The 19,251-nt window shown below is 36.4% G+C and overlaps 1 protein-coding gene across 8 annotated transcripts in view; it reads right to left on the minus strand.

Annotated features, from left to right (window-relative positions):
* Nucleotides 1–2,093: 2,093 nt before the first annotated feature.
* The window catches only part of ikzf2 (IKAROS family zinc finger 2), a 51,590-nt gene continuing 34,432 nt past the window's right edge, over nucleotides 2,094–19,251 (minus strand). For 6 of the 8 annotated variants that reach the window (XM_007900143.2, XM_007900139.2, XM_007900142.2 and 3 more), the window contains exons 5-8: nucleotides 17,426–17,593; nucleotides 8,916–9,050; nucleotides 5,595–5,723; nucleotides 2,094–4,719 (exon numbers count right to left, since the gene is read on the minus strand). In XM_007900143.2, coding sequence (XP_007898334.2) covers nucleotides 3,989–4,719; nucleotides 5,595–5,723; nucleotides 8,916–9,050; nucleotides 17,426–17,593 — 1,163 coding nt within the window. In that variant the 3' untranslated portion in view covers nucleotides 2,094–3,988. The remainder of the gene's footprint in view (nucleotides 4,720–5,594; nucleotides 5,724–8,915; nucleotides 9,051–17,425; nucleotides 17,594–19,251) is intronic. The other 2 variants (XR_488369.2, XM_007900144.2) reach the window with 2 other exon arrangements.

A 19,251-nucleotide genomic window follows, 5' to 3' on the forward strand; every position in this document is an offset into this window, starting at 1 on the left:
CCTTTCACATTGGGAGGACATCCCAGAACACTTATATATAAGTGTTGTATAAGTGACTGTATATTTGTAGGCGAACTTGGCAGCCCAATTGCTCACTGCAATGACACACAGCCATGAAACAAATTACCAATTTTATTTAGGGGATTGTTGGCCACGCCACCAAGGAGAAATTCCCTTCTCTTTTTGAATGATGCCATAGGATCTTTAACCTCAGTTTAATGTCTCATCCGAAGGACAGCACCCGACAATGCACCCCACCCCCCCCTCCCACCACCACAACCATCACCACCACTCCACTGGCATGTCAGCTCAGGCGATGCAAGTTCAAGTTCAGATGTGGGGTTTGAACCCTCAATCTTGACTCAGAGGTGAGTGTGCTATCACTGAGCCAGGCTGACACAAATGCACAGAATTTGGCAAATTAGCATGAAGTAGTTGAGCCAAATGGCTTGTTTCCATGTTGTAACATTCGATATAATAAGATAAATCAGCATCTAAGAGAAAATGATAGCTTAATGGTTAGGGTATGAACATTCATTAGTCCTGATACAGGAAATCTCTAACAGGAAGGGGACGTGTGCAATCCAGCAGCATAGGTGAAAACACAAGGCAGAGTGATTTGCATTGTATCATAGCAAACTTCCTCATATCAGCAGCAGGCAGGAATACTCAAGAGTGTAGGTTATTTTAGAGTGATTAAATTGTTATGGATTAGTGCAAAGATAGTTAAAATAATTTAAATTATTAGATTGTTCCCATCACTCAGATTTTTTTTAGCTAGTTTAGATTTCCTCAACTGATAAACGTTTTCTATTGCGAGAGATTGTAGTCTATCTCTACCTTTTTATCTGCTTAACCCAGCCCGTTCTATGCAGAACTTCTGCTTGGAAACGGTCTTTGCCACAATAGTGTTTACCCAATCCTGCCTTGGAGATTTTAGCATTCTCACTCAATCACTTTAGGTGCAAAATATTTAACTTACTATGGGCTACTTTTGCTTCTTTAAATTGTTTAATGTAATTCAGCAGTGAGCAAAATGTGAAGCACAGATCACCAAAATGTCTATGCTGCGCTTTTTCGAATTGTACACATTGTTTTGTGCATACTGCATTATTTGTAGCAGGATTTAAGATTGGCAGGGACAATTTTGTTTGTGATTCTTAGTTCTCTGTAGCCCTGAAATATCAACCTGTTTTAAAATTTAGGATCACACGGATTGTAGAAAATTCTTAAATTTAACCTTAATTTTGGAAACCTGCTGTGTTTTAAGAACTGTGAAAAATTGGCTTCCAGATTTATATTGAATTTTCCACAATTCTACACAGCTTTAAAGTTTTAAGACAGAATTATCTTACAAGTTAAGACTAAGGGATATTTTAGAAGACGATGGTCCAACGTTTTGGTGGCTGAGGGCAGCATGCCCTATTTAAGAAACGTCCGCAGGCTGCATAAGCAATATTTTTATGTTTCCCTTCGAGAAACATAACATTTATGGGTTATGAAAAGGGGGGGCAGGCAGGCAGATTAAATCAGCCCACGGGGTGAATCCGCTCTGAAGGCTGCCAGTTGGACACCCTATTTTAGACCTTCGGTTTATTTCTTTTGTGTGGAATAATGAATATGAAATTATTTTTTGTGTAATCGTTAGCCTGCACCTACTGTAATGCAACCAATTTTGGTCAATGTGAAATGAAAGCCCCCCCACCCATATCACTGTACCCAGAGACAGTGCATAAGGGGACTTGACTGATTGAGGGAGGAGATATGAGGAATGACTAGTTATGGTGCGATTCTTCAGCCTACATACAGAGGTACGTTGACTTTCTGACTCAGAGGTGAGAGTGCTACCACTTCATAAAAGGTAATCAACAGCTGTTTACTGGGAAAGGTGGCTGAGGCCAGGACAATTGACTCATTTAAGAAACAGTTTGATGCCATATTGGAAAGATGGTAGGGTTTGATATCCTTGAAGATGACATCAAATGAGACAAAAGACCTTTTTCATTCGAACTTCTCTTGCAATCTTGCGATTTGATGTATAGTGATAGTAATTGGCACTGAAACAACTGGACACACAAAAAGTTTATTCCTGAGTTTCCCTAAATTTATTTCAGTAGCTGTGCACTCAGACAGTACAAACCTTACAGTATTTTCCCTAAAAAAATCAACAAAGATTCTGCAACTTTTTTTTATAAAGACTTGTTATTTAAGTCACAGTAACAGAGGTTTCCAACAGTTTTAAGAATCAGTTAATGTATTTCACAACGCTTTACACAAACCATTACTAAATGAGAAAATACATTATACAGTCCAAGAAAAAAGAGAGTATTGCACTTGAAAACTGCATTTACCTGTATAGAACAACCAGTTCAAGTTCAAAGAGTCTTTTATAGACTCAAATGATGCTTATACCACTGAGTGACAAGAATTTGAGAGAAAAAGCCATTAGAATTAAACCTAGGCTACAAATGGCTGCTGCCAACACCTGACATTTGGAACAATAAAGTAGTTTTCATAAAAAAGTTAATTAAAGCATTTAAAAATATTTATAAACATAGCAGTTGTCAATGCTGAAACTTTCTAAATAATTGCATAAAAGTTTATAGTTTCAGATTTCTTACAAAGGTATGTTAAAAGGAAAATGTACATCCAGAGTTTTGCACACAAAATAGCATATGTTGCCACCATTAAACAAACCAAGGAAGAGGTTCCAGTTACCCGATTCCAGTAGCAAATGCACTACAAAGCTGATGTACCTTTTATTTTTCAAGCATTTTCTTGTATAAAACTACACTTTAGTACAAAAATATGTAAACAGCTTATACCTAATGCTCTAGCGATAACAAAAAGCCATGGATTTAGGACAGGAACATTTGTTCCAGATTAGAAAATGCTACATGAAACAGGAAGTGAGTCTGGTTAAGAACTGACAGTGCGTCGTAATCAGTCAAATGATCACAGTTTCAGAGTTTTAATACATCCTTCCCTTGTTGCTATATGTTCAGAAATTAACAATAGTCTCCAAGTACTCAATGAAAATTTCCAGTAAGTGCATAGTTTGAGTCCTAATCTTGTTCCCCTTCAACAAGCTATCTGTCTGTGTGAGAGGTAAATTTTTACTCGTGCCATGTAAAAGGCTGCCAGGAGTGTCATCTGACTGGTGCTGTGTTGTATCACTCATATCTGCTTTTTTTAAATACTAACACATTAAATGACATTTGTGAGAAAGCAAAGAAATCTTGACTGGTTAAAACTGTGATAACCTAAAAAAAGGGACACCAGTCACTAGATTAATACTGCAGCTGCGATTAAATGTTCTAAACCTCATATCTAATTAGTGATTGCCTTTTTCCTAGTAGTTCACTATTCACCTCCCCCAATTTTATATGAGTTAAAGCCTCTAGTATTATTTCTGTCAACCTCACGACATAAAAAAATTAACCAGCCAGTGTTGTTCTTTGCTGGTGAGCCTTCTGATCCTAATGGGCATCTCATGTCGGTTGAGTTGAGTTTTGAAATGGAACAGATCATCAGTTTTGAAGAGCTGTTGCCCATCAGAGGCTGGAACTCCAACTCAGTCTGGATAAGTCAAGGAAATACAGTACTTTGTTTACGACATGGTTCACTGTTGACCTAACATCATTCTTTTCTTCCTCACTGTAATTCTATATATGAGTTATTTTAATCAACTTGTCACACTTACACCTACACAAGGACCGAATTGAATGATACAACATTCTGAAGATGACATGACTGACAGCTCATTTTCATAAACTAAGTAAGGGCTGATTTTTATTCCCGCAATGTCATATATGAGTGAAAAGCCACATTACTGCAAATGAGTGGAATAATACTCACTACAGTATTTCTTGGTCCATGGATTGCAAAATCAAGGCAAAACTTCTGTCACCAGGCCACCTCTGCCTTTCAGTTATGTCAATGTGGGAGTCTAAATGCAGTTCTTCATTACTGTCCTAGAGCTCAAGGCCTAGTGGAATGTGTGTTCTCCACGAACAATGTGTGATGAGAATTCATAGCGATCCTGGCTTCTGTAGCCACAGATGTTGCACTCGAATGGGTCTCTGAAACCATGACAACCCATATGAATGGTGTACATGACATGGTCTAGAAACAGCACCCGGCAGTGCTCACAGTTGAAAGCCCTAATCTGCTCACCCTGTCCACTGAAGACCCTGTATACCTCTTTAGAGGTACCAGATAAAACCTTTTGTGCTTCCAGAGCCTTGGGTTCCTCCTTCATGTAGGCCGGACTTTGCTTGTTTTGAGGAGTTAAGGCTGGAATACTAGAGTATGGACGACCACTTTGATCATCATGGCTACTTTCTGTGTCAGTCGAATCTAAACAGCTATTGCTAGGAGAAACGCCACTCTCTGTTGGCTGATTCTTTGATCTTATAAGAGAGATGGGGCCATCCATTGCATTTTCATGGCTTTCTGGTACTTCCCTGCTGTTTGGCCTTTCAAGCCTGCTCGGATGGTAGACCTGAGAGTAGACTGAATTCATAATTGGGACTGCTTCTGTCATTGTGCTGGGCTGATGCTGTATCAGCGGTCTCAGAGATTCAGCGCCAAGATATGTAATTGCATTGTTGATGGCTTGATCCATCATGTGTGAATGCATGAAATCAGGCTCCTTCTCGTAATTCAAGCGCATGTTGAAACCAAGTTCTGGATTAGACAAACGCATGAGCTTTTCACCTGGAACAAAACATTGCAAATCAGTGTGCCAGTTTTTCAATATGACAAAAGCAGTCATTTAGTTAGATTGCTTTCATATATTCTACTATAGAGCAACATTAAATAATTAATGGTGTGCCCATTGAAGAATTAATCTATATGGAAATATTTGCACTTTTAAGACTAGAAATTACAAGCAGGCGATGAGACCATGATAATCTTGCATCCTAATCAAAGACACTCTTATTTAGATAAATATAAGAGAAATGCCAAACATTGGCAACTCTAATATATGATTCAAATTAATCATTCGAGGGGAGGCAGTAAGAATACTTGTAAAGTAGCGATTGAGTACCACAGTAGTTTAGCACAATGTCCTTTCATCTCTGGGGCTTAGGTGTTTATACAAATCCAATTCATGGGATGAAAGATTCCTTTGCTCTCTCTCTATGCAAAATTATCTTGAGAAATTTCAACCCAATTCCCACTGAGTTTGGACCCAAACCACAGTAGAACAAGTGCTCATCTAAGGTTGAGCTGAGGTATATTATTGTTGCGGATTTTGTACCCACAGTTTACTGTACAGTAAAAGTTATCTCTACCTAGCTTAGAGGGCTTGACACTGTACTTTATTGTTAATAAAATATAATCAAGCATTATACTTACATTTGACTTTAAAAAGTACCATACAGTTCATAAAATTAATTACATTTAAGTGATTGCTGTTATGTAGGTAAACAGTGCAGCGAATCATGAAGGTAACAACGTTCAAATATCAATGAGGTGATTGACTCACTGATTTGTTTTAAACTGAATTTTGGGTGTATGGAAAACATTGGCCTATACAGTACTTTGGGACTTTTAACTTTGACTTGAACCACTAACACAAATCTTACCAATAAATTTTTGAGGAGTAGAGCTTTTGCGTTTTCCCACATTGCTAACCAGTCGTTCTATGACAGCAGGTCTCTCAAAAGATATCAGACGATTGTTGTCTACCATTGGTTCCTGCTCCTTGTACTCATCTGCAACAAAGAACAACAATGAATACATTGAAAATATGAACATATTGTCCTATGCATTTTGTATAAATGTCTCTTTGCTGTTAAACAGGTCTTTCGTATTACAGCATAACACTGATTAAATATTTATTTTATAATGAATGTGATTCATTAAAATAGCATGATGCAACGTACATTATCTTAAAACCTAAGATCTTTTACTAGTTGGTTAAGTGTTCTAACGAAACACTTGCCTAAAATTTTTTTTATTTTAAATAGTTGTCAAGATTGCAATTCTAGTATTTCTCTGTAACAGTATTGTTAACCTACCAACCACAAATATACAGTAATTAAAAATAATTTGAATAACAAATATACAGATTTTAATCAGTTTACAAAAATGGTGTGGTTTGCATTGCTGAATTGAACCTCCAAATCTAACTAGTTTTGACAGATATTTTTGGAATAAACTTAAGACTAAATTATTACTTCTCTCTCCCTATAAAATAAAAATATTATTTTAGAGAACTGAATGAATCCTAAATTTGTAGGTTGAAATGTCATGTTATTCTTTACAATTTGTATCCAATTTCCACAATCATTCCTGAAATTATACTCCAGTGCCTATCTGACATAGAAAGGATAAAGTACTCAATCATTTTGCTTCCTTGTGAAACTTGATATCTGTTTTAAATTTCCTTGTCTTTCACTATGCAGTATTTTTCAGAATGAAAAAGTCATGCAAATAACACTGTTGATCTCTGCAAAACTGAAATAATTTGTATCTATTCTGGTAATTTAATTCTGCATTCCATGTTGACAAAAATAAGCTAAAATAAAACAGTACTTTGTATCCAAGCATGATTCAAAACATTGAGCTCTATTACATTGTTCATACTGTTTAGTAGTAACAATCTAACAAGAATTGAACAGTAATGAAAATAAATATTAAATGGAGGAGGGAATAACATCAGAAAACCTATCCTTGTTACCTTGAGTAAGCATTATATCTGGAAAACAACTTTGAAGCAAGCTGCAGTGCACAACTGCCTCTAATTGCTTCCTTTGCCAGAGGCTATTTAGAGATGTTTCATTTTTAAACACACTATCATTATATTTACAGGGGTGACATTTTTGTCTGCAGGTTTGAAGAAATCAAAATACTTGAGTATCTGTGCAAAAATGTGTCCCTTCAAAGGGAAAAAGATGCAAGAGAATAAGTTGCTACATTAACTCTTTCTTCAGAGTGAAACATACATAAACCATGAGCACCACACATATATTTGCCTCACTGTTAAGCATGTTATGGAGCACGCTATTTCATTAAAATTAATAATTGGCATTTTAGATGAAGTTGGTTATTTTCATTTATGTATCATGGAATTATCATGGACACCCATGATAATTCTACCCAAGGTAGAAACAGGGTTCTCACAATCTCCTTACTGGGTTCTTCTCCTTACACTGCTTTTAGAGTGTCTCTCCCCTCTGCCAGCACAGATCTCCAAACCGGCAGGTAGGCAAATGGAACTGGATTCTCCCCCACAGTTCTAAATGTAAATGTCACTTTGTGAGTCAGATGGTTGTAAGCCCACCCAAGGGTGAATATGGGTCAGGTGGCATATACTGCAACTGATGGGGGATGTCCCTAGTTACAGACTTTGTTTTAAAAAAAACATTGAGAGTCTGACTAAAGAGCAAAGGGCACACGGAATAAGATGCCACCAAGATTGAAAAGAGGACCAAAGAAAACAAGACAAGTGAAAATGATATACATTTTTATGGATCTATGGTTTCTATTCCAATATGAATTGGTGACACTAAACTCAGATTATAATAAACTGCAGTTTGAAGAAGGGAAGAGAAATCTCGAGTTTCACAGTCTTGAACGTCTGGGAAAGAATGCTATTGAGCTTGGATGAGAAATACTGAAACTCATTATTCTAATGTCAGTCAGATTGGGGCAATCTGCTACGAATCAAATTGTTATAAGAACATTATATTAACCGACAATAATAAAAATATAAAGTGAGCTTCTGAGAACAGCTCCTAATATTCTTGATAGTTTTATCAAGAACACTGCATTGAAATAACCAGATTATTTTAAGTTAACATTGAACTGCAGGTTTGCAGTCCCTCATAAAGAGGATTTCTGACCTTGACATGTCAGACACGAAAAGGCTAAGTGGCTCCTGACAGTCAGAGACAGACAAATCTGGTTGTGAGTCACCTAGTTACCCTTTTGGCCCTTCTATCAGATATCTTGAGAGCAGTCATAATAGATGCCTGAAAGGATTTTATCTGTCTCTTTGTTTCTGTCAAAAACACATGTGGCATAGAAGAATCAATAGGAAAATTAAAAACATATTGAAAATAGTGAGATGGAAGAAATTAAAGGATAGCTTTGAGCCAGACTTCATATTGTGTATGAGATGAAATGGGTCATGAATTGCTATATGACCATGTCTCATTTAGGGGAAATGAAGGTAGAAGAGATTTTGCACTGGAAGCTAGTTCATAATTATATCTATAAGCAGATTATGAATAATGTTTGTATTATTATATTTTTCTGGCTGGGTTAAGAATTTGTAATGAGGATTTCTTAGGAAAATTCTTTTTATTGTGGTTGGTTTAGTACATGAGTAACTTGATCCAAATGAAACTTAAGAGACAAGTTTATCTCTATCTGCTTTTGAATTTCCATTCATATTGTGTGTTCCTCTTATTAGTTTCCATTTAGTAGGTACAATACCAGTAAAAAGATTTCAAGCTTTTACTATCAACATGAACTTTTTCCACATGGATAAAAGTCATCGAAAGTGATCCATTTTAACATTTTGTTGCTTTTCCCTGAATATGTCAAACACTGAATTTCTCTCTTGTGTTAGGAGAATGCACTAATAGGAAAGTCTTAAAGTGTATTAGTCAGTGTTTTCACATTAATATTCAATCATAAAACTATGTGTAGTAGGAAAAACAGTATCTGAAGTAACACTATGCCCACGACAAGCTGCCTCTGTTTTACTATTTCCTTTTATTAGTGGTAGTTTTCATAATAAAGCTACTCATTCAGTTGGCGGTATTTCTGAGTATTACAGAAAGTATACTTAGTAATATCTAAAACTGTACACTATCAAGATAGAAAAGATAGAGCTTCAATGAAAAAACATTGAGGAGTCACTACAAACTGGAACTCCTTGACGTCATTTCACCCACCCTGGTGATTCATGGGTTGTGCGGCCTCCATGCCCGTGTTGTGCAGATAGTTGTGACAGCGCTCTTTGTGCTCCTCCAGGGAACTACGCTGTTTGTAGCTTCTACCGCAATAGTTGCACTTGTGAGGCTTGCCCACTGTGGAAGGAATTGGACTCAAGTTACATCATCGTTATTTATACAAATCATTTTCAACAAGAACTAAAGTGTTTAAGAGGAAATTATACGACCAGAAGTTTCACACGGTGTCATTCAAAGGCAATGCGTTAAACGCATTCTTTACTTAACAGCAAATTATGTATGTGTATCATGGTAATCAAACGCAATGGGAAAACCACCAGAAATGAAATGCTGTAATTTGTCAACACCAAGAACTTTCTCGATCAACTTTATTCATATTTTAGTAATTATTTTTTGTATTTCATGCTTCTGAATAAAATAAAATAAAATAAAAATGCAGTGGCTCAATTACAGACATAACAATTGCAGTATCAGCAATTTCCACTGACTGCTTGTCAGACTTCAGACCACTTTGTTTTCATGGTAATGATCCTGGATTGGTAGCTTATTACTCTGTGCAATCATATGGATCCAACATTTTTTAAAACTACTTCAGGATAGTTGAAGTGTGGAACAAATTGTATAATGGAATATGTGACCTAAACATATAAATAAGACCTGAAAGTCTAGTTAGTCACTTGTGAAATAGTGGAATATACTTGAAATGATTGATAAGATCAGATGTTCAGAATCAGTGATTCTTTAAACAATTAATATTCTCCACACCTATTTAAAATGCATTTTTTTTCTGCATCAATTGATGCAGTGAGATTTCTGGGGTTAATGCACTTGGGTTCACTTCTTTGGTTGACAGAATGACTTATGGGTACGCAGCCATATCAGGGACAAACCCAGTTTCTGGAATGCTTACCTTGTGGTTCTCGAGGTTTGCATAGCAGTTACTATATTTCTTAATCACAGTTTGCAAAAGTTTATTACTTGATAGGCACTTAAAAAATGTTTTGTGCCTGTGTTCTTGGTATTTTGTTTATTTACTCCACTAAAATGCTACTGTTCATATTTTCTGAAGAAATCAATAAGTATTTTCCAATACAATGTGACTGTGTAAAACTCCAGTAATCCTTCTTTCATAGTCTCATGTTAGAGTGTTGTCATACTCGGAAGAAGGGATGCATCATAAGATACCTACAGCCCAAATTGTAGGATATCATCACAGTATACTTACTTATAGAGGACAGCAAGAATTATTTTGATCTCAACCTTTATCCTCACTTGATACCTTTTTATCATGACTCAATCAGGAAAATCTGAAGGTTGAAGATCTACCTGGGTATCATCAGTACTGTTGTATTAGTGCAGGCCATCTCCCCCTTCTTCACAAACACACAGACCACAGACACACACACAGACTAGATTTAGATATGAATGCTTTTAGAGAGCTCAAAACTCCAGTTTCAGATCCATCAGGCTGTCCTTTAGGAACATTTGCACTTCTGAAAACTATAGAAACAATTTGATGACATCAAGAAACTCATAAAGGAAAGGCATATGTGAAGAAGTTTGATGGAATATAACTGTGCTTTCCCATTGGTTTTAGAATATGAACGAGTTTCTTTTCACACCAAACAGATGTGTCTAAATTTGTGATCAAATGATCACCTCCTCATTCATTATTTCCTACATGTCCTATAAGAGTTAAATTCTACAATTACTGACATTAGATCCCTAATTAACTGCAGGTCATCTCAGCACTATACAATGCTTCTGACCTATTATAGTGTACAAGGCTCTGAAGTGATGTCAACTTAAAGGAAAATTGCCATATTGCCACACCCAAGGTACTGGTACACAGCTAAAGAAGACTGGTGTTAATTTGACCTTCAACATTATCATTAGTGGTTACCTTTTTATATACAGTATGTATTTTAAAATGGATTTAGTTTACAAATTACAGATTGTCCTCTCAAGGGGGATTGTCTGTATCTTATAAGAATGAGACTCTAAGCGTGAGTGATGAAAGGCTGGCAGTGGTGGGTGTTAACGAAAGATCAACTGATACAGAGAAGAGTGAGTTGAGTTTACAACTTCTGATACATTTAATTCATAATCTGTACAACTAAGAATCCACTTTATGAATTTGGATATTACATTAGAATTATTCTGCTTATTTAATCATTTGGCAAGACACTGAATATTAGTGCACTGCACATTATGAATTTAAACACTGCACATGGTTTCAACTAAACAGGACTTAGGGATTTTTATGTAGCTATTAAAACTGGGGTAAATGAGTATAGAGGAGTACAGGAATCAGGTGTTTTCACCTTGATATTACTATCTTGCAAACATAGTTTTATTACAATATGTGATGTTCTTTTTTTGGAAGAGAGATGGGTGGAATAAAGAGTATTTTTGGGGCTGAGCGAGCTTAGTCTTTTGCATACTTTATATCTGTATAAAAGTTTCTAAATTACTACAACATCTGCAAATAGATATAATGTTTATCTACTGCAATTATGTATGAAGGTCTTGGCATCTTCCAAGGAAGCATTTTATGAGTGAAATTTAGGATTATGAGCCACTAATGATCTACCGCCACTTTGTTTTGCAAAAGCAAGATTATTAGAGATAATAAATATAATAAGAAAACCAAACCTAGTGCTTTCCTAATTTACACTACAAGCTTAAGATCAGAGACTAGTTATGTTTTGATCTGCAACAACAGTTTCTTCAGAAATGTATCCCAACTCTTAGAATAGTCTTCTGCACCTTCAGAAATGCCTTCAGGAGTTCAGCAGGAATTTTCCAGGTTTAGCTTTTTCCTTAAATTGGCCATGTTTATTTTGGCGTTCTCTGTTTTTTCACTTCCTCTAAGAAAGCCTGAGTGACCAACGCCTGGAGAGATATGTAAATGTATATTGGGAGGTACAATGTGCTCACTCTCCAGAGAGCAGACTTGATGAGCCTCTTGGTCTTATTTTCCACTCTATCTTGTGTGTCTGTGTGTGGTGTATGTATGTACCTTCTGGCAGGATGACTGCTGAGAAAGAGGGCTGGATGAATGTTGTTCTCTTGCCCTTTACCCAGGGAGGAAAAGGGAGAAAATTAAATTTTAAAATAAATTCAGTCTGGCACAGTGGTAGCACTCTTGACTCTGAGCTAGAAGTTTGTGAATTTAAGCCCCACGTTGGGACTTTGAATCACATCGTCTAAGATGATACTCCAATGCAATGCTTGTGGGGAGCTGCATTATCGGAGGTGCCTTCTTTTGGATGAAACGTTAAAGAGAGTGCCAACTACCTGTTGAAGTGGGCATTAAAAATCACATGGCACTATTCAAAAAGAGAAAGGAGTTTCTTGGCCAGGAAATCTCCCAAATTTATGCTACTAATTTATGATATTCCAACGTTGTTTGTGGGACACTGCTGTGCACAAACTGGCTGCTGGGTTTCGCCCACAAAATACATAGTCAATGTGCTTTACAGTATATCCTGTGAAGCACTTTGACACATCTCGACGATGTGAGAAGACGCTCTATCAAATGCAAGGATGATTATTATTACTATTATTATTATCAATACACAAGGCATTCCTGTCTATGGTTCAATAACTGGGTAGAGTATGGCAGTAATGTGTTTTATGGAGGTTTGTTCACTCATGGAAAAACCTTCATAAGTCACCCACACAGGTTGCAGTTATGATTTACGGGCCAATGCCAACTACATAAATGCTGCCTGAACATAGCGTCATAAGTGTGCTATCCTATAGCCTCTATTTTTCAATTAACTGAATTGAAAAATAAAGGATACAGGATAGCACACTCATGATACTAGTAATTGGGACGTCCTCCCTACGTGAAAGGCGCTATACAAAAGTAATTTTGTATTGTATGGTATAAATTAGCCTAATTCAAGAGCGTTCAGAACATAAGCAAGTTATGTAAAAAGTCTTCTCGGCCTATAAACATCATTCCCTCTACAGTCCACATAGAATCTACCCTAGCACTCATTCTATGTCCTTGGGGAAAACTCTCTACAATGGTTCCTTCAAGCCAAAAGGCAATCAAACAAGACTTCCATAATATTCTTCTGTCCCACTATTTAAATTTGGCACCTCCAATATTCAAACCTAAACCAGATGACAAAATGAGTAGGCTTGTGACTCACTTTTCCAAACCTATACCACTCCTCACCCAGAAAAAAAATCATTGCTCTCTTCCCATTTAAGAGCTTCCCAGAAAAGGAAGATTAAATCAATCCGTATTCACAGCCTTTTATTACGAGCTGACAGGTGAGCAATATGTACTGTACTTACAAGTTGCTGCAGTTAAATATCAAAAGCAAGCTGCTTAAAAAAAAAGCACGTTGCTTTCTCCTTCTTTCTCCTGCACTTGTGTTCATCAGCTGAGCCGACAGCAACAAAGTTTGCAGATGTGAAGACGGTTGCTAATCTTAGTGGTTTGGATGTAAACAGTTTTAAGTATTTCAGCTCACCACGATCTGTGTTTTCTCTGATCTCTTTACTTTTGTTCTATTTTTCTTCACTCTTTCTATCTCAACTGAAGTACTTTTGAGGCAGGCGATTTTTTTGAAATAAATAACATTTAAAAATGCACTAAGAACTTGTCTCTTGCTTTTTAGCATTTCCTTCACAAAGCCTATCAACCGCTTTACCCAATTTTGTTATTGTTCTTTTTAAGGCACAAAGGATGTAGTAGCTACTGCAATGAGTAGCACATGCAGAGGTGTAATGGAGAAGGTCAACGCTATTTATGTCCAGTTAGTTACACTGTTTCTACTGAAAATTAAAAAATCAATACCAATCTTATGTAATTGTATAAAGTTCCACTTTACAGGACTCAACCTCTCATAAGGAGATACTGGTTAAAATAGACTATTATTTTATGCTGTGGTTATACTGCCAGAACAAAGCCCTTCAAAATAATAATCCTTACATTTGATATAGCGCTTTTCACGTCTTCTAGACATCTCAAAGCTCTTCACAGAATATACTGTAAAGTGAATTGACTGTATATTTGTGGGTGAATTGCACACAGCAGTGTCCCAAAAACAATCGTGGATTGAAATGAACAATTTATTATTGTTCTTTTTTTTTGAGGGTTTATTATCAGGCGCGTGGAGTAAGGAAACTTGCTGAAGGTTTTGGCCTGCACTGGAATCAAACCCAGGTCTCTTGCTTGTGAGGCGAGTGCTCTAAACTCTGAGCTACAGAACTTTCCTTCTAAGGAGCATACAAATGTGGAGTGGGAAACTAGATTTATATTTCCTGCCTCACATCAACATGAACCAGGCCCTAAGTGTGGATATTCTGTGTCGAAAACAACACTTAATAACTTTAATAAACAGTCCATTTAAAGGTCTTCGGTTGACTAGAAAGATTTTAACAAGTTTGCAGGAGTGAGCCCAATGTGTTTCACACTTGCCATACATATACGTATGTGTATGTGGGTGTCAATTGTACTATTTCTGACATCCCTTTCCTACAGGTGGTTCAAACAACGAGGCTTCAGCATGATTCAGGCTGCCTGAGCTCCCATTGATAACAAATTGCCACAATTTTGCCACAAATTTATCCCAAAGATGCAGAATAAAAGTATATTTATGTATGGCAAATGATTATAAAGCAGAATAAAACTTGTTCCCAAACTGGATTATTTGAACAGCGAACAAGCTGCTGCTTTGCAGTTTTCATGAATACTCATTCTTAATTTCTTATTATGTAGACATGCTACAGTGGATGGGATGGAGAGATGGAAATTATAAGTACATTGGAGTGTTATTGAAGCACATTCACTGAAATAACATGTTATCTGCATAGCTGATAAACTGTGGCAATAATTGAATCCTCTACTCCCTGATTCTATGCACTCTACATACCAGCACCGCAATTAGCAAACTAAAGGTGACAAAATCACGGTGGTCTGGTAGTGATACCAAATTTTTGTTATTTTTCTCTTCCAGACAAGTGCACCTCCAAAAAATGGTACAATGAATATCTAACAGCTCATAAGATCAAATAAACAAGCAAATAATAATGTTCAGATCTTAAACAGCACTCCGCCAGTCCCTACCCCCTCCCTGCACATGATTTTTTTTCCAAGCTGCTCAAAATTTTGACCTGCAATGTTGCAAGGTGCCTGAATAGTTCCTAAAAAAGGTTTCCACAAATAGTCAGATGCAAATTAAGTTGAATCAACCATAATATTAGGGACTTTTTTTTAATGGAACTGTCATTTGAAAAGAGGAACTCTGAACACAAAAAATTACAAAGTTGCTGCTTGACAGGTGCAAAGCCATCCAACGGTTTTGTTACCACAGGTTGTAACATTGCAAATAACAGTACCATATCCATCTACATATATGGTACTGATTTCTCAAGATATTCTTGTAATGTCCCTGAAGATGCCAATGGGACATCATGTGCATCATCTATTAAACCCATGATACCAAGGGATGACCAGAAACTTTGAGCGCAAAGCTTGAATTCTAAGGAGGGTACTACCATCTATTTACATTTTTAGAAATGACTTTTCGAAGGTTAGTATTATTCCTTTGCTGGAGCTCAGTCCAACTTTAGAGGTGATCTAACAACTGCACGCCTATATTTTGCCAGTTCATAGCCACCAGACTTTTGCATTCATAAAAGATCAAATGATAACACTTTCATATCTAGAACTGAAAACATGCACTCAGCTCTGCCATACATATTGACACCTGTGCCTTTGCCAACACGCTCAGCTAGCTCCACCCAATGCATTACCAACTCAGTTTATCTGCATTACAACTTAGGTCAGCATTAGCCTAACACCATTTAACCTCAAGATTGTTGCCCACACACAATTTAGCTAACATCCAGATATCTATATACATACAGAACTAAATTTAAACGTAAAATTAGCAGCCCACGCGTATGTTTTACCCTTCGAACTGAGGTTCAGTGCCTGTCAGTCTTTTGAAGAGATCAGAAAGGTCAGAGAGAATTCTGTGAGAGTTCTTAAGTGCAGAAGGTAAAAATTGCTGCAAAAACCTCCACCGTATATATATATATTAAATATGGCTGTTTGACTGCATTTTCAAAGCTGTAATCTCTCATCAGGATTCAAGCTTTGTGATCATGGTTTATGGTCATCCACTGGTATCATTGCTCACTACTGAATTGAGAACAAAAGCATTAAACATACTGACTGATGCTCAAATCAAGCTACAAATAATGGCCAGTTATAACTATCTAAACACTTGAGTTATACATTCAGTGCTAGTTCTATATGGTAAAATATATTTTTCATATTTAGTTTCTTACATGGACAATTAAGAATGGTATAATAATCCTTGCATTTGATTCAGTATCTAGTAAAGGGAAATGTCTCAGGATTCTTCATAATAATTACTAGCAAATGCATTTGACTTTTTATAGTAAACACAACAAAAATAAAACTAGCATTTATAGAGCTCCTTGGAGATTGCTGAACAATGATGTAAAACATCATAGTCAAATTGATAACAGTAAGGTCTGACCAACAGCCATGAGAGAAATTACCAATTTATCTGTTGTGTTATTGGCTAGGATATAAGAAGATTCTTCTCCTTTTTTCAAGTTGTGAAACTTCCACCCGAAGAAGCACACGGGGAGGGAGAGATTAGCGCTATATCATATACATGAATAATTATTATTAGATATGAGATTTTGTGACTTAAAACAACACATCTTGGCTCGATTCCTTATGAAATTTCCATCCCCTGTTATTCAATTGTTGAAAAAGAGATACCTTTTCTTAAAAAAACTTATCCAAATAAACTATCCAAATAAGTTATATAGCCTTTGAAGTATGTAACCAATAAATCACTCAGTGACACTGTTAAATTACAGGAGCAAAATTTTACTGTAATTGCTTCTAGTGTATATTTGTCCTGCTTTATTGAGCAACGGTTTGTTAATAATAATAATATTTGCATTTGATATAGCGCCTTATCACGTCTCAATTTATAATGTAAATTGAATTGACTGTATATTTTGTGAGCATTTAGCCATACATCTTAAGATGCACAGAATATCAAGTATGTATTGAAATATCTTAGCTCTCTATTGTTTAGACACAGGAAATGTCAAGTACCGGCAATAGAAAAATATTAAACATTGTTACTCATGCTGCTCATTTGGGAGTTCTTTTTGCAGCAGGTAGTTCCGACAATGTGAGTTCTTTACATATTGTTTCACTTTCTTACTTTTTAGTTCAAAATTGGTCTAATTCCGTTATTCTGGGCAGATTTCACAGAATATTAAACTTCACAGAAATATCGCTTATGCAACTGGAGGTTTGTTTCATATGGATATGTTTTGTGATTTTGTGACATGATTTGTGCTAATAAGTCAATGAAATTCTGAGGATTTGTAAATCTTTAACTAAGTTAAAACTCTGGAATGACCAAAGATAGGTGGCAAAGCTACTATCAGGTAAATTAATTTCAACTCACCAGAATGTGTCCTGAGGTGACCTGTCAGTGCATCTCGTCGTCTGCAGGCATAACTGCAGAAAGGGCATTTAAAGGGCTTCTCGCCTGTATGCAGCTTGACATGCCTCAGGAGGTTTCCTTTTTGGGTAAATGAAGCACCACATTGGTTACAGTGGAAGGGACGTTCACCTATAACACACAAAATCAAAAGAGCGCACCTGTGATCAAAATTAGTTTGCAAAGAGATCACCTGCTGAAAATATAGTATTACCAAGATACACATGCTAACATCTCAGTATTATTGAAAACAAATTCAATACCTTCCGGGCTCTTAAATACAAAATCTTACCATCAAAGCTCTATAAAATTAATTATTAATGAAGAAAAGCAGGAATTATTGAAACTATATGATGACTATGCGTGTATTAAAGAAAGATACCTATTTTGTTCTGTTTCCCCCTTCCTCTGAATGTTAAATGATATTTTTAATGCTCATTGGATTCTCCCTCTCCCAACCAGATTCAGTTCCCTCAGGTTCCCTGCTTTGTGTTCCTATGCAATGGCACTCCAGTAACTGGAGCTACTGAGGTGCTTAAGAGTGGAATGAGGTAATATGGCCTTCATAATTGTTCACTGTGCAGGAAAGCATTGTTCCTACTTGGTTCTACTGGCCCAGCAGAGACCTATTTTTCTCTTTGTGGTCAATCAAAGATTAGATTGTGTCTCGCCATTAATTCAGCATGTTGAAACATCAACACACAGCTCTGGGCTGTTAAAATGCCCCATTTTCTAGAGGGAAAGTGTTTTTAGTGAGAACATTTGAAATTCCCCACCATCGCAATGTCTGGACTTGTAGAGCCTACAGTCTTAACATGGGACCTTCTTCTGTTTATTTTAAATGTATTATGTAATTTCATCGGTATCAATGGTAGTTTGTGACAGTTTACTGAAGCGAAATTAAAAATGTCAGTTCATTAGCTGAATTATTGCTTCAGCAGTAGATCTCCAGAAGATATTTAAAATGTAAGAGAAAATTCATAGAATAAATAGAACAGTACCAACAATGGAGGTGCATTACTGGCTTGTGAGTACTATTTTTTGCCTTACACACTTGTGAAGCAGCCTTCATAATGTCCGGTACTCAGTGCCATATCCTAAAGTTGCTGTCAGAGTTGTAATCATGTTTCATTCTTTTTGTACTGAGTTTGTCTCACGAAGAACAGTACTGTGAGGACTGAAAAATACCTTGGAAATGTGAAGGTTTATTTGGAATGTTGAATGAAATTTTAGGGAATTTTGCAGAGAAGTAGATCCTAGTCCCAGTTATACTTCTTTGGTTCTGATAAAATTAAGTGTTTGTTTGATGAGCCTATATTTTTCTTACTACTATGTTTTCTAAACAAAGTATATCATTGAACACGTATCCTTCCAAACTAAAAATAATACTGCCAAAGCATTCACTGCTTAAATTAATATATACGTACACAAAGATTAGTTAATTGGACTCAATGGTTCACTGAAAAGGAAACCACAAATGGCACTGGGCAAAGGCCAAAGGTAACTCTGATAACGTAGGAGTAAGACAACTGTTGTTTTATTATGTAGGGATTTACAATAGAGGACAACAGCCTACTGTAATGTGATGCAATCATAAGACAATTGGTGAGTTCAGTGTGGAAGTGGGCTGGCCTGTGTGCAGACTGGGGAGCTATACAAAACAGAGCATATGGTTTTGTTGTGCGTTATTGCATGGATCTCCAAGTTACTTTACACATTTTTTAAAGTGAAGTCGTGAAATAGACTGAGACAGCAGCCAATGATCAAAATTTCCCCAATTTTCTCAAGTT

This window comes from Callorhinchus milii, unplaced genomic scaffold, assembly GCF_018977255.1.
Source record: "Callorhinchus milii isolate IMCB2004 unplaced genomic scaffold, IMCB_Cmil_1.0 Scaffold6, whole genome shotgun sequence".
Lineage (NCBI taxonomy): Eukaryota > Metazoa > Chordata > Chondrichthyes > Chimaeriformes > Callorhinchidae > Callorhinchus > Callorhinchus milii.